Genomic DNA, 22,427 nt, shown 5'->3' with positions numbered 1-22,427 from the left:
CATTTACTGATATGTACTGTAGGTATACTACTCTAGCCTCACGCTCCTGTTAATGTATAGAACTACAAATATTCTGTCCTCTTCTGATGACATCAATCAAATACGTCATAAAATACGGACGCAAAGATCATAAACATTGAACATTTGTACATTGTATTGCAAAGTCCATGGTTTGTGTTGTAGTTTACGCACGTGTTTTCATTTGGAACTTGCAATAAAGTTTATTGTGAGGTGAGAATGTTACTAGCCTATTGTTTCTTTATTGCCCATTGACGACAATTAACCATTTCCGTGTGCAAGTTCATATGATCAAAGTGTGAAATCGTGTCAAAGATAAGTCTGACGTTGAGGCAACATGGCACTGGTACTAATGGAGGAATTCGGTGAGGTACCGGGAGAAGGACATGTACAGAAATGGATCCTGAAATCGTCCAACATCACAGTGGAAATCATAACACTAGGGTGCATCATAACAGCCATCAAGTGTAAAGGCAAGAATGGAGAGGTCAATGACATCGTTCTGGGTTATGATGATCTTGAGGGTAAGTGCTGATCTTAAATTCCTCCGTGCTTAGCTAAGGGACTTAAAGGGATACTTCGGGATTTTGCCAATGATTCCTTTATCTACTTCCCCAGAGTTAGATGAAATCGTGGATACCATTTGTATGTGTCTGTGTCCAGTATGAAGGAAGTTAGAGGTAGTTTCGCGAGCCAATGGCTAACTAATGTTAGCGCAATAACTGGAAGTTTCCAGTGTTCACAGCCTGGTCTCATAGACTAGACGTAATATAGTACATGTAAATCCGTGACACTCAATTTAATGATTTGTTATGTTTGGTATGGTTACATAGGACAGATGGTTACTTAATACAAAAACAAGGGTGGACGGGTGGGTGTATAAAGCGAACGTCTAGCAACGACCGCCCAGTTCAAATCTCATCAAGGACATTTTAGCAACTTTTCAACTACTTTTTATCTACTTTACAATTACTTAGCATGTTAGCTAAACCTTCATCTAAACTTAACCTAACTCCTAAGCTACTTAATACATATAGCAAGCCAAAGGTTGCGAATTCAAATCTCATCAAGGACAATTTTAGCTAATTAGCAACTTTTCAACTACTTGATACTTTGCAACTACTTAGCATGTTTGCTAACCCTTCCCCTAACCTTAACCCTTTTAGCTAACCGTTCCCCTAACTCTAACCTTAACGCTTTTAGCTAACCCCCTAACCCTTTAACCTAACTCCTAAACTTAACCCTAACCCCTAGTCTAGCTAATGTTAGCCAGCTAGCTAACGTTAGCTACCTAGTGACCGAGCTAGAATTCATAACATATTGTACATTTGGCTAATTCTTAACATATAATACAAATTGTAATTCATAACATATCATATGAAATGGGTGATGGACATCCACAAACTAAAGGAATGTTTCGGATTTACGTACAGAATAGTACAAAATGCTCTGATACCAGGTCGGTGTTTGACATGTTAGCTATGCTCAATAGGGGTAAATAGTTTGACATGCAGTCTCTGAACTGGGAGGGGGGCATAATCAGACCTTTGACCTACTGACCTCGTGATGACTTATGAAATTAGTTTTAAAGTACTAATGTGAGTGTGTCTCTGACATACTGAAGTCAGCAGGAGACACACAGAAGTCAGCCTCTGAAAATAAAAAATGGATGGTTGCATCAAAACTGAAAGGTGGGAAGAATTGATAACAGGATGATGAAATGATATGACAACTAAAAGCAAAGAGCCTGCACCAATCGAGAGAGAGAGTGTAGCTTGTGCTGATTATTGCTAAGAGTTTTATTACAAATATTAAAGTCTCTAGAGTGTTTTATGTGATGCGCATGGTAAACACTGAGCCAATGTGCTGTTTTATGTGCGATATCTGTGTGACTCTTGAATGAGAAACAATGACACGGCTCAACTGTTTTATTGCAGGCTATCTGGCCAACCCCAAGTACTTTGGTGCTGTTGTCGGCCGGGTAGCCAATAGGATCGCCAAGGGCAGATTTGTGGTCGATGGGAAGGATTATCAACTGGCCATCAATAATGGACCTAACTCCCTCCATGGAGGACTGAGGGGCTTCAGCAAGGTAAAAACAACCAACAGAACCATGGAAACACACAGACTGCAGCATAAAAATGGAAGTTGAAGTATCTCGATGGACTGCACTCGCATATTAAAAGACAGGATTCACTAACACTATTTAAGTCCCGTAGTGTAGACGTCAACATGACTACTGTATTGACAACTCTCTTACACAGATGAGTTGAGGTCATTCTTGATTACCCCCAAATGAAAATAAGTTTAAAAAGTACAGTGCTGGACTAGTGTGCAAAAGAGCAATTGAAGTGCCTAGGTAGTGCGTAATCAATGTAATTTGTATCATGATGACAGCAACCTGGTGCTGTTAAAAGCCTGAATGACTGTGGGCAGGAGACATTTTCTTAACCTTTCTTTAGAGGACCTGGGTATAATCTGTCTTCTGCAGTGTGTAGGAGGTGCAGTCCATTCTAAATGATTACCTTGATTTTCCTCATATCTCGGCGCTGCACTGTGACTTCAGGAGAATACACAGGAATAAAGAACCCAAAGGCAACGACTGTAAATGCCTTATTGCAGCAGTAGAATCAACCTTTTTTAAATAAAACATATATGAATGAGTTCAATAATCTACTAGACATAAATGCTTCCTGTGTTTTTCTCTGTGGTCAGCACGTTATGAGTGTTATCCCCGTCGGTCACACTACATGCCTTTTAATCAGCCCTGTATGGAAGCCATGGATGGATCCACTTTAAGCTGTGCTGCACAAAACACCGTTACCATCCAACCGTAGGCCTCAGTGTTCACTACTGCGTCATTACAACTGAATCAATTATAGGCATTATAAACTCTGCTAATGGCCCCCGGAAATAGCACTCGGCTATAGTCTCTGCTAACTGCTCCATAAAGAGAAAGCTATCTAAGCCCCTGCACTCTCCGGCTAGAGAGAGGACAGACACAACAGCCTTTCAATAGTTCCATCTGGCTGGTGAGATGTCTGTGGATACTCTTTTAGCAGATTCAGCTCCATCTTTCCCAGATTTGATGAAACATTAGCGCCTTTGAAGTCTGCTGCGAATATTCACATACAGATTATTCTCTTTGATTACGTCTCCCTGGGAGATTATATCATAAGTGTGAAAATGTGGTATAACAACAGAAATATTGTTAAAGTCAAAAGCAGTCCTAGTTTTCTTTCAACAAGTTTTAAAATAATATATTTTGTTTTATCCAGGGAAGAGCAGTGATATTTGATAAACCAGAGCTCAGACTGAGTTGTAATAGATCAGTCATATTCATCATACCATTTTCACCTCGGGGGTCGGACTCTATTATCCATGCTGCGCCAAGAACACTGCAATTGCATGATATAAATTCAAATTGTCGTCATTCCTGTTCCGATCACCAAGGATACAAGCGATAACATCATGAATTATTCATATCATGTCTCATCCAGGCTTTTTTTATTCATACACCCATAGACCCCATAGTGCCCGATGTTTCTTCAGGTCAAGTTGATTACTCATGAGCCCAAAATCCTGAGCCCACACTTTAAACTCAGCTAGAAGTCCTCTGGTTACAAATCCATGTCACCATTCAATTCGCACGCTTGTCTTGGACCACAGATTGATCTCATTCACATCTGTAGTAGATAGAAACGACAATGACATGGTGGGCTTCTGTTATGGAGTGGCAAGTAGTGGAATGTAATAGCTGAAGAGAGATGGCAACCAGGCCTGACTGTAGTCACTTAGCAACTGTCGCATTCTCAATTAGTGTGGAAAGATTTGTTTACAGACAGATGCAGAGGCCACTTGTTCTTTTAGCCAAGCCACAGGTGTCCTCCAGATCACACCATGACTCATCCCCTATCACCGTGAAGGGCTGCTAGTTGTAAATAGCAGGTAGCACTGGTAGCACCATGATGGAGATGACAAACTGATGGATTATTAAAGGAGCGGCAAACAGAAGATTGCATCATACTTTAAGTCTTGATGACATTCCTATTTAAAGCTGAGAGTAAGCTACAGAGGGTCAGAGCCAGCTGTCAATCAAAGGGGCTACGCATTAACTGCAGGCAGTGTTTGACATTGGCTGCTGTCAGTGGAGCGAATACTTATTTTTATAAGCGCTGCTGGGGAGATTTGACGGTGCACTCCACTGAGAGAGAGGTGGAAGAATTGCTGTGGTACAGAAAGAAAGCAAGAGAGAGTGGGCATGCAGAAAGTGTGGGAGGGGGGGGGGGGGTAGAAGGAAGGCTGGAGAGAGATTAGCTCCAGGAGATGTATCAGAGCCTTGCAGATGCATGCTACCTCATTTTTAGCTTGTTGTTAGTACATCATGTCCTTGCGCTTCAGGCTCCCTATTGACAGGTTCCTCCTATGACCAATTTCGCCCTACTCTGTCGCTGACATCTCCCCCCCCACCCCCTCCCTTTATACCCCTCTACCGCTGTCTCTTATCTTTCTTTCTCTCCCTCTAGCTGTCTATCTCCCATCGCACCCTTTCTCTCCTCTCTGTGTCTGTGTCTCTGTCCCTCCCTTCCTCTCGTTCCCTTCCTCTCTCTAGTAACTGAAAGTGCCTATTATAACATTCAGCTGCAGTGTGGGCCATGGAGGATCAGAACACTTTCAGAACATTTAGACGGTGGATTAAGGTCAAACACAATAATGCTGGGAGATGATAACAAAGGTGTTCCATTGTTTGTAAGATTTGAATTCAGCTCTAGTTCATACAGGATTAGCTCATGGATTTGAGGCAGAACTGGGAAATCACTTTTTTGGCAGTTAACCCAAATTGCTCCTGTAAGTCGCTCCGGATAAGAGCGTCTGCTAAAGGACTCAAATGTAATTGATTTATTGATTTGCCCCTGTGCTGTGCTGTGTTCCAGGTGATATGGGGAAGTGAGGGTGTGGAGGGCGGGGTGCGGCTCACCCTCACCAGCCCAGACGGAGACCAGAATTACCCCGGGGAGGTGCAGGCCTCTGTCACCTACACCCTGGAGGGGGACACACTGAGCATCCAGTACCAGGCCCGCTCCACTAGAACCACCCCCATTAACCTCACCAACCACTCCTACTTCAACCTGGCTGGACAGGTAGGACAATGAGGAGGAGCTGTCCTCTGTCAGACAATTATGCAGTGAAATCATGTTAAAAATGTATGGATAGAACCAGCCAATCACTGGTAAGGCTCCTTGGTGGCAGAGAAAAGCAGACTATTTCTATATTGTTGTGTTATTCTGTGTCAGTATTTCATATCAGATGTCATCGTGGGATTGCAGTGTGATTGGTTATTGACTGCCCACAGGCATTATGTTGTGGAATACATATACGCACCTCCTACTCCGTATCTCCTTGTCTCTTCTGCTGTCAACAGAATGGTAATGGGGTTATTGAATGGAAGTGTTTCAAGAGAGTGCACGTTCTGAGTGACAGTGTCTCAGAAGCGTGCATGGCTGAGATTGAGGTGCTTTTTAGTGTAACCCTAACTGAGCTTTGTTTAATAGCATCCATCAGCATGGTAACAAGGTGTGTGTGTGTGTGTGTGTGTGTGTGTGTGTGTGTGTGGTCGTGTGTGTGTGTGTGTGTGTGTGTGTGTGTGTGTGTGTGTGTGTGTGTGGGCGCTTGCTTGCTTGCTTGCAGGGCTCAGCTGACATATACGACCATGAAGTGTCCATCAACGCTCCAACATATCTGCCTGTAGATGACGTCATGATCCCCACTGGTAAGAGAGAAAAATACACTTTTCCTTTAAATAAATTATATTTTTATCACAAGAAAAAAAACAGATTTTTATAGAATAGTCTCAAAAGCTCCAGGAGTAAAATACCAGACAGAATAATTACATGGATAGAATATTACCTGCTCTATCCTAACCCCAACCTCTCAGAAGTGAGCAGGTCAGACATACACAACATGACTCAGCTGAATGATTTTTAATTGGAATAACTTTGTATTAAAGAGATAATGTTTGCACTAGTCAAGTGCAAACATTGTGTGACCCTGCAGACAGACACACTGAGCTGTCAGGAAGCTGTGGTTGTATTGTCTTACTGACAGACAGACACAACCTGTGGGCCTCTGTTCTAGGAGAGCAAATTTGTGATAACAAGTCTTCTCCAAACGCAGAAATACGACTCTGACTGATGCATGTTCGAGTCAGATGCATCAGATAGCAGATGTTTCCCTTCCGTCTTCAGGTTGAGTGTGCTCCAGGACCCTCGCACTGTTTCTCTCTCTACAAATTATCATCTGTAGAAGAAGAAAAAAATGGTTAAACAACCGTTGGGAAAGATTTAGGTTAAGGCCTTAAAATTCTGCATCAACACACACTGATAAGAACCCCCTACTTTATCAGTTGACCGAATTGATTATATAGCAGAAAGCAATTTCAGCCAAAATGTAATCTTTCTCTCTCTCACTCTCTCTGACTTTAGTATAACATTTAGGGCACAGCATGAGGCTAGACAATACTAGACTGCCTGAATAAGACTATAGATTGTTAACTGGATGTCAAAGACTTGACACAGTGCAACATAATGGAAGTGGATTGATGGGACTCAGGCTGTAATCTTCCATCAGGCTTAATCAGCAGAGCGAGAGCAGCTGGGGAGAGCAGCACGACTCAGTAATAATTTAGTAGGGAGTCCAAGCGTCGCTCCATTAGCAATGTCTGCGTGATGTTACGCCACAGAGAAACGGATATGTTTCACCCACATGGGTGGAGGGACCACAGCACTGCCTAAAATGTTGTGTGAAATAATGATTTTCCATCTTTTCCTAGAGTGCCTAACTTACACAAAAACAGTCCGCAATGAAAATGTGAATGATTTGCACAGATCAGTCATCTTTTCTCTAGGAACGGATAGAATAGAAGTTGGTTAGGCCTATGGCCTATTGGTTAATGTTGCCAGGCTCATTTGAATGGTAATACCACAGGTATGGAGGACTGGATGGTGAATCATAGTCTTTTTTTTGTTTGTAGGAGGGATAAATGGCCATTATAGCAGAGTGACTGACAGCCAGTTCTTCTTCTCCTAAATACAGGAGTCATCTATCTCTCTCTACCGACTCTGTCTGTCTTTATCAATGCCAGTCTCCTTTTCCACTCTCTCTATTTCTCCTCTCCTAAAGATGAAAGACTGTCGCTACTAGACAGAGGTCTAACACTGTTGAGTTTTAGAATAATCATTAACGTACTCCAGATTAACCTATCCAAGCTCTCGCAGACCTTTAAATAAACACATTCATTACAGTTCAATTACCAGTCCGCCCCGTGGGACGGCCTAATGGTGCAGACAGAATAGTTAATGACTGTTTATTTTTAGAGTAGGTTTTGGAGCCGCAGTAAATTGGGCTTTGGGATTTAAAGTAAATGTTTGTCCATGGAGATTCTAGAGACATGTTCTGCTTGGTCCAGCTGATGCCTCTGTTTGTTTGTTTGAAATTGAGAGTAAGAGCCTGTTGGAGCACCTGTGTATTTTTCATTTTGAATGGCCCAGGGGTTAGAGGTCAGGTGGTCAGAGGTGGACCCAGACTGATACCTCCAGACCGAGAGAGGAAATGAGCGATTTTGTCCTTGGAAAAACATAAAAATGAATCGAAATCGGAATGGAAAACCAGACACTAATCTAGAATCCATTATCCCTTCCACCCCCCCCCCCAAACGAATGCACCTGCTGCCCTCTAGTCCATACTAAGATGCTTCTTACCATACCAGAACATCAAGCGTTATACCAACAGCCCCTAAACACTCTAAACCAGTTTACAACTCACTGATCCAGACTAGATCCCACAAACCAGTTTGCCACTTGATAGAACCTTGAGGAGCCTTCACTTTATTTTTTATTTTTTTTATTCACTTAATTAAGTCATCTTTGTGGTTGTATTTGTTTCTTCTCTATGTTGTCTGTTTGGATAGTTTTTTGTTGTGCATGTGAAAGGCCCGCTGTATCATGTCACTAGTTTAATTTCCTGTCTCAGTTCCTGTTGAGACACTGGATAAATGAGGAAGCCGATCTGATTGATAGCCTTTCGTCATGGCGATATTTTTGGCCTGTGAAATTGCAAGGGGATCAACGAGGAGGTGGTTTGGGGGCGGGAAGGCTCTCTGAGAAGCCTTTGAGTTGCTCAGCGTTTAATAAGACCGAGAATGTGATCTGACATTAGTATGCTGTCAAGGAGAAAGAGGCTGTTTGTCCTTCATACCACCTCCCAAAGTCACCTTCGTAACATACCATTGATTAACAGAGAGTATTTCCTAAAGAAAAGGGAGAATACATTCAGAGGAATAGAGAGCTTAATGTTGGTTTATTTTAGATTGTTTGACATAATCAAATGTCCTCACTGTTTCAATAGTGATGCGTGTCTTTCTCAGTTCATTTTCTGTCTCTAGCTAATGAATTTGAAAGCCTATTGGCGTTGGATGTTTGCCAGTTAATTTAGGTGATGTGTCCAGGTCCTCAGCCCTATTCATGTCAAAACTGTCATACCCAGCTCTATCCCTGTTCTGTCTACAGGCGAGGTCAGACCAGTGGAGCACACACCCTTTGACCTTCGGAGGCCAGTTCTGATTGGCCCACGGCTGAAAGAAGTGCCTGGGCCTGGGTTCGACCACAACTTCTGCCTGTCATCACCTGGAGATGCTTGGACAGAGCGCATGTGTGCAAGGTGAGGCCAAACTATGTTGGGCTGTACAGTGCAGTCTTGCTGTTTCTTGATAAAGCATCAGTTGTGCTCTTGCAGAGCATAGAAAATGCATGAACACTGCACAGTGCCCGAGCTACAACCTTGGATAACCGAGTGACTGTCTCTCTCCTACCCTACCCTCACCTCTGCACTCCCTCTCTCTTTTTAGGGTATTTCACCCAGCGAGTGGGTGTGTTATGGAGGTCAGCACCACTCAGCCCGGCGTCCAGTTCTACACAGCCAACTTCTTGGATGGCTCTTTTAAAGGAAAGGGTGGGGCCTCTTATCCTAAACACAGTGCCTTCTGCCTGGAGACACAGAACTGGCCTGACGCTGTCAACCAGGTACGCTGTCCTTTAAGGTAGTCCTTCACTAATGCATGGAGTAGATCAGCGGTAGAGCGGAGAGCAAGAGCCAGCTAACTTGGCCATGATTCAATAACAGTAGTCTGTGTAGGCTGCAACCATAGAGATCAACTATGGAAATACTTGCAGAATGAAAGTTGATGTTTAGCCACAGTCGTGGTTTGCAAATGGCCTATTGGCTTAACTACTGCCGCTGTAGACTTTGTATTGCAAGGAACATTACACACTGTCAGTACTGTTCTCCTATTTATGATGGGCAGTCTGGTGGGTCGACATGTATTTTAATCACTGCAAGGCAGGCTGCTAAGACACACACATGCACGCACGCACATTTTAATTGTTCCTGAGCCTTCTCCTCACAGCCCATTATCTCTAATAAGACTTGACTTATTAATTCATCACTCTAGTATTTTTTGAATAACTACTGTTAAGGTACGACATTAATGATGTGTCCATTAACTAAATGACACTGCTACTGAAAAATTAAGCCTAGAAGTTCATTAGATTATCTTTGTATCTAACATTGCAAAATGCCCAGCAGTTTAGTTACATACAGATTTTTTTCATGAAGTAAAATCAAATGGGCTTATACTGATCAACAGACCTTCATATGTTGAATCATCCCCACTTGTTTTGTAATTATGTGTAATGCTTTGATGAGCTGTAACGGATGAGTTGAAGTCTAACAGGCTGACCACACTGCTCGCGCGCGCCAACGAGCGTCTGCGTTGCCAAGTGCTAAAATAGAAATCAGTTCTATTTCTGACGCAGATCACGCTGCAAGTCCTGCCTCTCCCATCTCCTCATTGGTTTATAGAAGCAGGTACCCACGTGCCATCTCCTCACTGGTTATACACACGTGGGTGACTGAAAGACGAACGAGGTCAGTGGCGGTAATGCACCTAATTTATGAAAGTTGCCAATCGCAATATAAAGTCAAGAGAAGAAAAAGCCTGGAAGGAGGAGAGATGACTAGAAACGATTCGGTTGACCGTTTTATGTGTGGATTAATTGGCGGAGTAGAGGACCTTGTGCATTTCAGGTAAAATAACAACTCAATGTTTATATCCCAGAACAAATTAGCTAGCTAAAGACGACAAATTAGCTAGCATGTGCAAGCTAACTAGCTAAATTGCCATAAATGTTGAATGCTTTTCGACCTGTCCCCAGATTAATGTCATTGGTTCAGAGTTTGTTTTGATATTTTAACCTGCGTGTAGTAATCGCGTTTGGTGTAGGGGGACAAAATACATTTCTGCAAGATGTCGCACGCGCGCAGCCGGTTTGGGTTCCGTGTAAAGCGGAACCTAAAGGCAATGGCAGTCAGGTACAGTTAGAAGTTGTTATACATGAGAGCAGAAACGTTTCACGGCTCGAATGGCGTGACTAGATTGTAGTTGGTGTATAGGCAGTAAAAGCATAATGTAGAGATTGTAGTTGGTGTATAGGCAGTAAAAGCATAATGTAGAGATTGTAGTTGGTGTATAGGCAGTAAAAAGCATAATGTAGAGATTGTAGTTGGTGTAATAGCAGTAAAAGCATAATGTAGAAGATTGTAGTTGGTGTATAGGCAGTTAAAAGCATAATGTAGAGATTTAGTTTGGTGTTATAGGCAGTAAAAGCATAATGTAGAGATTGTAGTTGTGTATAGGCAGTAAAAGCATAATGTAGAGATTGTAGTTGGTGTATAGGGCAGTAAAGCATAATGTAGAGATTGTAGTTGGTGTATAGGCAGTAAAAGCATAATGTAGAGATTGTAGTTGTGTATAGGCAGTAAAAGCATAATGTAGAGATTGTAGTTGGTGTATAGGCAGTAAAAGCATAATGTAGAGATTGTAGTTGGTGTATAGGCAGTAAAAGCATAATGTAGAGATTGTAGTTGGTGTATAGAGGAGATTCAAGGGCGTGGTGCATATAATGTTGATGTAAAGGAGTTTAGGAAGGTTGTGTAAGTGCAGAGGACAGGTTCCGTGAGTTGATGGAGATTTTGTAAGAGCACAGATTGTAATCATGGGAAATCGATTGTGGTCAGAAGTGTGTGGGAGGGTAGAGGCCACTTTACAGATGGAAGGAGAGGGGGAACGGAGAACGGGTGGAAAGTGTGTGGGAGGGGAAGAGGCCACTTTACAGATGGAAGGAGAGGNGAGGCCACTTTACAGATGGAAGGAGAGGGGGAACGGAGAACGGGTGGAAAGTGTGTGGGAGGGGAAGAGGCCACTTTACAGATGGAAGGAGAGGGAGAACGGGTGGAAAGTGTGTGCATGCGCGTGTGTGACTGTGTCTCGGTTTTCAATTAAGGGTGTATATCGTTATTCCTCCTTCACTTTTCCTCTTCAAATTGATCCTCAGAATGTGGACATTGTCATCAAATAATTATTAGATAACTGTGGTATTACATACCCTATACTGTACATCGATAGGCATTTAACTCAGTGTCCACATGTATATTCATGTCTATCATTGGAAGGCCCTCCCTATAAGCCTTGCTGACAGAAAGTATTGTAACAACAAGTACTTTTCCTGAGTATTGAGTAAGGGCTGACCCCATTTAGTCGATTGTTTGGTCGGTAGGCTGTAGGTCGTCCAAGATTTTTTTTAGTCGAGCAGTCGCATTTAAAAATATATATCTATATTATTTTTACATTTTTATGGTGCACAAGACACCTGTCTGATTCGTGCCTGTCTCAGTGGACTAGTCCATTGCGGGGGCCACGGGGATGGCACAGTCTATCGCTCTAAGACATGTGATACTGAAATTATATATGGTTATAATATGTAAAAATAATTGTTCAACACTAATAAATTGAATATTATTTTATAAAAAGTCAGCACATTAGGATTGAGAACAATGTGGTGGAGGCAGCAGAGACGAGGAAACAGCCCTTGCCTTAGCCTAATTGTCTAAGAAAATTGAGGAGAGAGGTAACCCCAATTTAATTAGGTCTATAATCAATAGACTTACTGTTAAATGTGCCTGGCTTTATAAATCCTCCATGTATATCTATAGAAATAAGACAGATCCTGCTTCTGTTACCTGTTTGAGTGTTTGTTTAATAGCCTAGTGATTCCGTGAGGACCAAGCCTCGTGCAATGACAAAATGTTGGATAAAGCAATGTCACAGATTTGGCTGTTTTTAATATTTGATATGCTATAATAAAGGCCTTACAATTTTTTCCCGTTAGAGCAGACTCGCTATTATTTTTTTTAACACGTGTGACCGTTGGGCTCATTCTTGAGTCATTTGTGTGTCTTTAATTATTTGATAAAACCGTGTGCTTATTATAGCATCAGACAAGCTCAGCGCATATGTAGTTGATTTTAATCTGCCTATATATGGAAAAATACGTTTAAACATTTTGACCAATCGATTGGTCGAAAGAACTGGACAACTCCCGGTCGACAAGATTTTTTTTAAAGTCGGGGACAGCCCTAGTATTGAGTTTTCTCCTTGTCGCCAGAGCCCCTAACCCCTGTAGCATGCAATGTAATAGAGTGCTTTGACTTCTTGTGCTCTTGATTCATTGGGCACCATCAGCTTATCAGTGAGCTGGCTGCCCTTGGCTAGAGTTACACTCCTGCATGGCTGAGCTGACCAGCAGTTCACTAGTACAGTTTTACACATAGGTTGGAAATACAGTATAGAGAGATGAGACTGCCTCATGGAATTATTATTGAAACATTTGCCCTTGCTCTGTACATGTACACTTTGGCCCCTGTAATCATGCATTTTAAAGAACCAGACATTTGTTATTGATATACCTTTAAATCTGATGAGGTTGTGTTGTTTGTGTGCTGCAGAAAGCAGCAAATCATATACACTGATTATACAAAACATTAAAAACACCTGCTCTTTCCATGACATAGACTGACCAGGTGAAAGCTATGATCCCTTATTGATGTCACTTGTTAAATCCACTTCAATCAGTGTAGATGAAGGGGAGTTGTTGGGTTAAAGAAGGATTTTTAAGCCTTGAGACATGGATTGTGTGTGTGCCATTCAGAGGGTGAATAGGCAAGATAAAATATTGAAGTGCCTTTGAACCAGGTATGGTAGTAGGTGCCAGGCGCACCGGTTTGTGTCAAGAACTGCAATGCTGCTGGGTTTTTCACACTCAACAGTTTCCTATGTGTATCAAGAATAGTTCACCACCCAAAGGCCATCCAGCCAACTTGACACAACTGTCGGAAGCATTGGAATCATCGGCCAGCATCCCTGTGGAACGCTTTCGACACCTTGTAGAGTCCATACCCCGACGAATTAAAGCTGTTGTGAGGGAAGGCGTTCCTAATGTTTGATATACTCGGTGTATACTGCCCATATAGACAGCATACAGTCGCTAGTGAAAGTCAACAAACCCCTTGCACAGTATTTTTTTTTAGCAATCTACACAACCTAGTTCACATTTTCAAAGTGAAAGATGTATTGATTGCATATGTGTATACAACTCAGAGTTAATACTTGGTGGAAGCACATTTGGCAGCCATTACAGCTGTGAAACATTTTGAATCAGATTCTACCAACCTTGCACAACTGTTGGGCAACATACAGTGCCTTCAGAAAGCATTCACACCCCTTGACTTTTTCCACATTTTGTTGTGTTAAAGCCTGAATTTAAAATGGATTAAATTGAGCTTTTTTTGTCACTGCCCTACACGCAATATCCCATAATGTTGAAGTGGAATGATGTTTTTTGAAATTTGTACAAATTAATTAAAAATGAAAAGCTGAAGTATCTTCAGTCAACAAGTATTCAACCCCCTTGTTAGGGCAAAAATGTGCTTAAAAAGTCACATGAACTCACTCTTTGTGCAATAAGTGTTTCACATGATTTTTGAATTATTAGGTAAGTTGACTGAGAACACATTCTCAGCAACAACCTGGGGAATAGTTACAGGGGAGAGGAGGATGAACAAGCCAATTGTAAGCTGGGGATGATTAGGTGACGTCTGAAGGACAGCTTGAGAATTCAGCCAGGGTTAACACCCCTACTCTTACGATAAGTGCCATGGGATCTTTAATGACCTCAGAGAGTCAGGACACCCGTTTAACATCCCACCCTACACAGGGCAGTGTCCCCACTCACTGCCCTGGGGCATTTTATTTTAGACCAGAGGAAAGAGTGCCTCCTACTGGCCCTCCAACACCACTTCCAGAAGCATCTGGTCTTCCATCCAGGGACTGACCAGGACCAACCCTGCTTAGCTTCAGAAGCAAGCCAACAGTGGGATATGCTGCTGGCTTAACTACCTCACCTCTGTACCCCACACATACAATTATCTGTAAGGTCCCTCAGTCAAGCAGTGAATTTCAAACACAGATTCAGCCACAAAGACCAGGGAGGTTTTGAGAAGACATTCACATTAACGACCTGGGGAGTAGGGGGATGACTGAGCCAATTGTAAGCTGGGGATGATTAGGTGATCATATGAGGGCTAGATAGCGTCTGGTCTCCCATCCAGGGACCAACCACCACAACCCTGCTTAGCTTCAGAAGCAAGCCAGCAGTGGGATACAGGGTGGTATTCTGCTGGTAGATGGGTTTTAAAAAAAGCAGACATTGAATATCCATTTGAGCATGGTGAAGTTATTCATTAGACTTTGGATGGTGTATCAATACACCCAGTTACTACAAAGATACAGACGTCCTTCCTAACTCAGTTGCTGGAGAGGAAGGAAACCACGCAGGGATTCACCAACGAGGCCAATCGCGTGACTTTTAAAACAGTTACAGTGAGGAAAAAAGTATTGATCCCCTGCTGATGTTTGTACGTTTGCCCACTGACAAAGAAAATGATCAGTCTATAATTTTAATGTAGTTTATTGAACAGTGAGAGACAGAATAACAACAAAAATATCCAGAAAACGCATGTCAAAAATGTTATAAATTGATTTGCATTTTAATGAGGAATAAGTATTTGACCCCCTCTCAATCAGAAAGATTTCTGGCTCCCAGGTGTCTTTTCAACAGGAACGAGCTGAGATTAGGAAGCACACTCTTAAAGGAGTGCTCCTAATCTCAGTTTCTTACCATGTATAATAAGACACATCCACAGAAGCAATCAATCAATTCAGATTCCAACTCTCCACCATGTGGGCCAAGACCAAAGAGCTCATCCAAGATGTCAGAGGGACAAATTGTAGATCTTACACAAGGCTGGAATGGTACCAAGGATCCATGCCAAACAGTTGTGGAGTAGGTTGACAACAGTTGGTGCGATTATTCGCAATTGGAAGAAACACAAAAGAACTGTCAAACTCCCTTGGCCTGGGCTCCATGTAAGAATCTCACCTCGTGGAGTTGCACAGATCATGAGAATGGTGAGGAAATCAGCCAGAACTACCACAGGAGGATCTTGTCAATGATCTCAAGGCAGCTGGGACCATAGTCACCAATGAAAACAATTGGTAACACACTACGCCGTGAAGGACTGAAATCCGCAGCGCCCGCAAGCCCCCCTGCTCAAGAAAGCAACATATACATGCCCGTCTTGAAGTTGCCAATGAACATCTGAATGGATCAGAGACAACTGGGGTGAACGTTTGGGTCAGATAGACCAAAATGGAGTTCTTTGGCATCAACTCAACTTACCGTGTTTGGAGAGGAGGAATGCTGCCTATGACCCCAAGAAACCATCCCCACCGTCAAAATTGGAGGTGGAAACATTATGCTTTGGGGTGTTTTCTGCTAAGGGGACAGGACAACTTCACAGCATCAAAGGGACGATGGACGGGGCCATGTGTACCGTCAAATCTTGGGTGTGAAAACCTCCTTCCCTCAGCCAGGGTATTGAAAATGGCGTGCGTATGGGTATTCCAGCATGACAATGACCCAAAACACACGCCAAGGCAACAAAGGAGTGCTCAAGAAAAAGCACATTAAAGGTCCTGGAGTGCCTAGCCAGGTCTCCAGACCTTAATCCCATAGAAAATCTGTGGAGGAGCTGAGGTTCGAGTTGCCAAACGTCAGCCTCGAAACCTTAATGACTTGAAGAAGATCTGCAAAGGAGTGGGGACAAAATCCCTCCTGAATGTGTGCAAACCTGGTGCCAACTACAAGAAACATCTGACCTCTGTGATTGCCAACAAAGGTTTGCCACCAAGTACTAAGCATGTTTTGCAGGGGGGTCAAATACTATTTCCCTCATTAAAATGCAAATCAATTTATAACATTTTTGACCATGCTTTTTCTGGATTTTTTTGTTGATATTCTGTCTCTCACTGTTCAAATAAACCTACCATTAAAATTACAGACTGATCATTTCATTGTCAGTGGGCAAACGAACAAAATCAGCAGGGGATCAAATACTTTTTTCCCTCACTGTACAGAGTTTATTGGCTGTGATAGGAGAAAACTGAGGATGGATCAACAACATTGTAGTTACTCCACATTACTAACCTAATTGACAGAGTGAAAAGAAGGAAGCTTGTACAGAATAAAAACATTCCAAAATGTGCATCCTGTTTGCAACAAGGCACTAAAGTAATACTTCAAAAAATGTGACAAAGCAATAATTTTTTTTGTCCTGAATACAAAGTGTTATGTTTGGGGCAAATCCAATAGAACATATTACTGAGCATGGGTATGCTTGAAGTCATTAAGGACTGGGAAGTTTTTCAGGATAAAAAATAAATGGAATGGTGCTAAGCACAGGCAAAATTCTAGAGGAAAACCTGGTTCAGTCTGCCTTCCATCAGCCACTGGGAGATGAATTTATTTTTCAGCAGGGCAATAACCTAAAATACATGTCCAAATCTACACTGGAGTTGATTACCAAGAAGACCGTGAATGTTCCTGAGTGGCCGAGTTTTTACTTAAATCTACATGAAAATCTATGAAAAGACCTGAAAATGGTTGTCTAGCAATGATCAACAACCAATTTGACAGAAGAATTTTAGAATTTTGAAGTGAATAATAGGCAAATGTTGCACAATCCGTGTGGAAGGCTCTTAGAGACTTACCCAGAAATACTCACAGCTATAATCTCTACAAAAAGTGTTAATACAAAGTATTGACTCAGGGGTGTGAATGCTTATGTAAATTAGATATTTCTGTATTTAATTTTAAATAGATTTGCAAAAATGTCTAAACATGTTTTCACTGGGGTATTGTGTGAAGACGGGTGAGAAAAACATATATTAAGTCCATTTTGTAACACAACAAAATGTGGAATACGTCAAAGGGGTGTGAATACTTTCTGAATGCACTTTTTTTTTTTAATTGCTCAAGCTCAGTAAATTTGGTTGGGAATCATTGATGGACAGCAATATGCAAAGCTTGTTTTAAGCAGATTTAAGTCAGGAATATACAGTACCAGTCAAAAGTTTGGACACCTACTCATTCAATGGTTTTTCTTTATTTTTACTATTTTCTAGATTGTAGAATAATATTGAAGGCATCAAAACTATGAAATAACACATATGGAATCATGTAGTAACCAAAAAAGTGTTAAACAAATCAAAATATATTTTAGATTCTTCAAAGTAGCCACCCTTTGCCTTGACAGCTTTGCACACTCTTGGCATTCTCTTAACTCTAATGTGTGGAAGCCAGGAGATGCTAAATGTGTTTATGTTAATTAGCGGTCAATTACCGTGAGGCCGACAGTTATTTGCTTGACAATCATCGTCTGACAATTTCGTGCCCTCCAAAGCCCTAGCTAAGAGTTGTGCAAAGTTGGTAGAATCTGATTCAAAATTATTCACAGCTGTAATGGCTCCCAAAGGTGCTTCCACCAAGTATTAACTCTGGGGTGTGAAGACATCAAGACATACGCAATTAGGACATCTTCATTTATTTTATTAATTTAGGTAATGTTCTCTAACTTTCTTTCACTTGTGGAGTAGGTTGTGTAAATCTATAGGACAAAAAATATAATGTAATACCTTATTAGATTTCATTTTAAGGCAGCAAAATGTGAAGGCTGTCCAATCCTCCTCTGTAGTTATAATGCACTCCGCCCCTCTCTTTCTGCTGGCTCCCTGTGCTGCCAGCAGATTTATGGCAGTAATTGTTGCTTGAGTAATCACAGCATCAGCGTATAACGGGAGTGCCTGCTATGGAGACCATGAAAGATTTACTGAGCACTGTATACTCCTCTCTCCTGTCCTCACTGTAACTCATTCTCTCGCCTGGACTGTCTCTTCTCTCTCCTCCCCATCTCTCTCTTTCTCTCTCCATCACTGTTTCTCCCTCTCTCTCTGTTCTTCTTTCTCGTCTGCCCTGCACGTTATTGCCTCACCTCTATCCATCTTTCTCTCTAGGCTCTCTTTGTCTTTCCATCCATCCATATCAAACCCTGAGAAATTGAATTCTGGGCTGGAAGACTGGCCTTTTAAGTAGGAGAAGGCTGCATGAGGTTGATTTCCATAAATCCTGTTCCTCCATTCCTCTTGCTGTGCTAGCCTTGTGGAGATTAGTTTCACAGCTTCTCTTCTTGCCTACAGTGTCAGTAGAGTGAATTAAATATGAGCAGGAAGAAGGACCAGTACAAACTGTATTCTATACTATGTACTGTATCTTAGTCTATGCCGCTCTGACATTGCTCATCCATATATTTAGATATTCTTAATTCCATTCCTTTACTTAGATGTGTGTGTATTAGGTATTTGTTGTGAAATTGTTAGATATTACTTGTTAGATATTACTGCACTGTCGGAACTAGAAACGCAAGCATTTCGCTACACCCACTATAACAAATCAAATGTTATTTGTCACATGCGCCGAATACAACAGGTGTAGATCTTACAGTGAAATGCTTACTTACAAGCCCTTAACCAACAATGCAAGTAGTCTGGGTAGCCATTTGATTAGATGTTCAGGAGTCTTATGGCTTGGGGGTAGACGCTGTTTAGAAGCCTCTTGGACCTAGACTTGGCGCTCCAGTACCACTTGCCGTGCCTTCATGAGTGCTAAACACGTGTATGTGACCAATAACATTTGATTTGAACTGTACAGGTCTATGAGCCCCATTTCTGTGGTTCCAAGTGTTTATGTACTGTATGTGGGTATTTGCATATAGGCAAGAAGAGTGTTTGAAACCTGGCTAACAAGGCTAGCTTAAACAGAGGGAATCACAAGCACTCATGAAGGCACGCACACACACACATCCCTAAATACATACACTACCGTTCAAAAGTTTGTCACTTAGAAATGTCCTTGTTTTTTAAAGAAAAGCAATTTTTTGGTCCATTAAAATAACATCAAATTGATCAGAAATACAGTGTAGACATTGTTAATGTTGTAAATGACTATTGTAGTTGGAAACTACGGATTTTTCATGGAATATCTACATAGGCGTACAGAGGCCCATTATCAGCAACCCTTTGACAATTATGTTAGCACAGCTGAAAACTGTTGTTCTGATTAAAGAAGCAAAAAAACTGGCCTTTAGACTAGTTGAGTATCTGGAGCATCAGCATTTGTGGGTTCGATTACAGGCTCGAAATGGCCAGAAACAAAGTACTTTCTTCTGAAACTCGTCAGTCTATTTTTGTTCTGAGAAATTAAGGCTATTACCATGCGAGAAATTGCCCTAGAAACTGAAGATCTCTTATAACACTGTGTACTACTCCCTTCACAGAACAGAGCAAACTGGCTCTAACTAACCAGAATAGAAAGAAGAGTGGGAGGCCCCGGTGCACAACTGAGCAAGAGGACAAGTACATTAGAGTGTGTAGTTTGAGAAACAGACGCCTCACAAGTCCTCAACTGGCAGCTTCATTAAATAGTACCCGCAAAACACCAGTCTCAATGTCAACAGTGAAGAGGCGACTCCGGGATGCTAGCCTTCTAGACAGAGTTGCAAAGAAAAAGCCAAATCTCAGACTGGCCAATAAAAATAATAATAATAATAATAAAAGATTAAGATGGGCAAAAGAACACAGACACTGGACAGAGGAACTCTGCCTCGAAGTCCAGCATCCTAGAGTCACCTCTTCACTGTTGACGTTGAGACTGGTGTTTTGCGGGTAATTTTAATGAAGCTGCCAGTTGAGGACTTGTGTACAGTACAGTACCCTTAAAATATTGCCGTCTTGGTAGATTGGATACAGCTACAGTGAAAACAGTGCAAAAGTGCTGTCAGCTTGAGATTTTAACAGCTGCTGTTGGGTGGGCTGTCCGATAATTACAGCCATTTGAGTTGCCTGCCGCTACGTGGGTCACATTCAGAGTTCGCTAGCGCCAGGTCTGGCCCCTGCTCCTGCTCTTCTGTACTGTAGGAGAGGCAGAGACCCATGCAGAGATACGGCCATTTGCATTGGATTGAGCTCAAGAACAAAGTGCACAGGCAAATGACAGATTGAGAAGCACTTCCATTTGCATACATGCATACATACATATAGTATCAAACCGCTGCGCATACGGGAGCCAGAGAACACTGCAGTTGGAGCAAACAGGGTGAGGGGGAGGAAAGGAGAGTGTGGATGGGAAGACAGGGTGCAGGGTGAGTCGAAACAGGAGATGAGGAGAGAGTGGTAGCCACACACACACACCCACACCCTCACATAGAGAGGTTTGAACTGAACTCTGCCTCTTGTCTTTTTCAGACTAAACAATGTCAGCCAGTCCATGTTTTAACCTCAGTTCCCTTTTTCTGTTCAGATACTTCTTCTCCAGTTCCTTAAACCTGACCATGTCCATGTGATGGGAAACACCATGTGTGCGGGTGTACGTTTGTTTGTCTCACTGGGCACACACTGGTTGAACCAACGTGGAATAGATGTTGAATTGAGGTCTGTGCCCAGTGGGGTGTTTGTTCGTTCAGCACATCCATTGAACCTCACATTGAGATACTGACTCAATGTAGCTGTCTGTCATGTGACACTTTGGGCCAACAGAAAGACCTCCTCCATATTCACTCCTAACCTCCTAGCAACCAATTCTACAGTTGCATGCACCTAGCAACCAGTTTTCGCCTGCCAATGAGTCTCCCAAAAGACGACGCAGACAGAAACCTTGCTTCTGTCTTCAATGTGACCCTCCTGTGTCCTGTCCTTCAGGTGGGACCTTGACGTTGTGACCCTATGTTTATGAACAGGCCTCGTTCCCCGATGCTCTGCTGAGACCAGGGGAGCAGTACCTCCACGTCACCCGCTTCACCTTCTCCACCGCCTGATGGAGAGAGGAGGGAGGGGTCAGCATCAAGCAGGGAGAGACCAATCAGAATCCCAGCCACTGATCAGAGCTGATCCTTTGCTGATGAAAGGATGGAGCAACACGGAACAGGAGTTGTTTACACTCAAATCAGAAGGTTGATTTTGTAGTATTCAAGAACCAATCTGAGATGGACAGGTAATGATTTTGAAATGAAAATGATGATGATGATGATGATGACATGATTAGAGGTGATGAGTTCATGAAGACACACAGGTACAGTACCAATTTGACTCTCAATTTCCTCCACATTGCTTTGTTCCCCTCTTTACAGCTGGACTTTTACTGCATTAAACATTGTAATATCCACTACCATTTGAAGTTGGCTTTGGGCCCTGTTCGAATTAGGCTTTAAACTCACATAAATAGTACAGTACATGCATAAGTCAATTAGTTTCCACTTTCCTTTTGTTGTTGGGTAGACAGGGTCTCTTTTGCTCCATTACTCACTCTTACGGTTGTGGCCCAAAATATTGTCACCCTTGGACTTTTTTTCCCTATTTCTTCTCAAATAATTTTACATTTAAAATAACTTTTGATAACTGCCAACAAATGCTTATTGTAGCCATCAATGAGCTTGCTGCACCTTTCTACTGGCAATTTGGCTCAATCTTCAGCAGAAAACTGTTCTAATTCTTCTATGTTTGAGGGGTGCCCTCCACCAACTGCTGTTTTCAGCTCTCGCCATAGGTTATGGATGTGATTCAGACCTCATCTCTTCGCTGGCCGCTCTAGAACAGTCCATTGTTTCTTCTTAACCATTCCATGGTGTTGTTGATGTGTGTTTATGGCCGTTGTCCTTCTGGAAGACCCACAACCTTCGACAGAGTATGTTTTTGGACCCTGGGTCGAACATTGGTAATCTGCTGATTTCATGATACTGTGTCTTGCACACATTCAAGTCCCCCAGTACCAGAGACAGCAAAGCACCCCACAGCATTATCAAACCTCCCCCATGTTTGTTTGTAGGGAGTGTGTTATTTTCATTGTATGCTTCATTTGGTCATAGGTAAAAATAGGAAGACTAAACTGCTGAAGGAAACACAAGATAGCCTGATTTAATTTCTCAAAAACCCATCTCAACAAGCCTTAATCCTGTGGAAGATGTTCTGTGGACAAATGAAACGAAATTAAAGCTCTTTGGCAATACAGATC

The 22,427-nt window shown here is 42.2% G+C and overlaps 1 protein-coding gene across 1 annotated transcript; it reads left to right on the top strand.

Annotated features, from left to right (window-relative positions):
• The first annotated feature begins 143 nt into the window (after window positions 1-143).
• On the top strand, window positions 144-21,488 carry galm (galactose mutarotase). The gene is made up of 7 exons (XM_024008154.2): window positions 144-542; window positions 1,956-2,110; window positions 4,953-5,159; window positions 5,707-5,788; window positions 8,583-8,733; window positions 8,921-9,095; window positions 21,157-21,488. Exons 1-7 carry the CDS (start codon window positions 356-358, stop codon window positions 21,232-21,234), a joined length of 1,035 nt encoding a protein of 344 aa, XP_023863922.1. The 5' UTR covers window positions 144-355; the 3' UTR covers window positions 21,235-21,488.
• Window positions 21,489-22,427: the final 939 nt, after the last annotated feature.

Source organism: Salvelinus sp. IW2-2015, linkage group LG18 (genome assembly GCF_002910315.2).
Source record: "Salvelinus sp. IW2-2015 linkage group LG18, ASM291031v2, whole genome shotgun sequence".
NCBI lineage: Eukaryota > Metazoa > Chordata > Actinopteri > Salmoniformes > Salmonidae > Salvelinus > Salvelinus sp. IW2-2015.
The sequence above is the reverse complement of the archived record's forward strand: the minus strand, read 5'-3'. Positions and strand labels throughout refer to the sequence as shown.

Bases quoted from the DNA above. Each gene is read 5' to 3' on its own strand.
- galm (XM_024008154.2), top strand. From the start codon at position 356: ATGGCACTGGTACTAATGGAGGAATTCGGTGAGGTACCGGGAGAAGGA. The intron at 5,160-5,706 runs GTAGGACAATGA...GCTTGCTTGCAG, and splicing joins ACTTCAACCTGGCTGGACAG to GGCTCAGCTGACATATACGA. The intron at 9,096-21,156 runs GTACGCTGTCCT...GTTTATGAACAG, and splicing joins GGCCTGACGCTGTCAACCAG to GCCTCGTTCCCCGATGCTCT.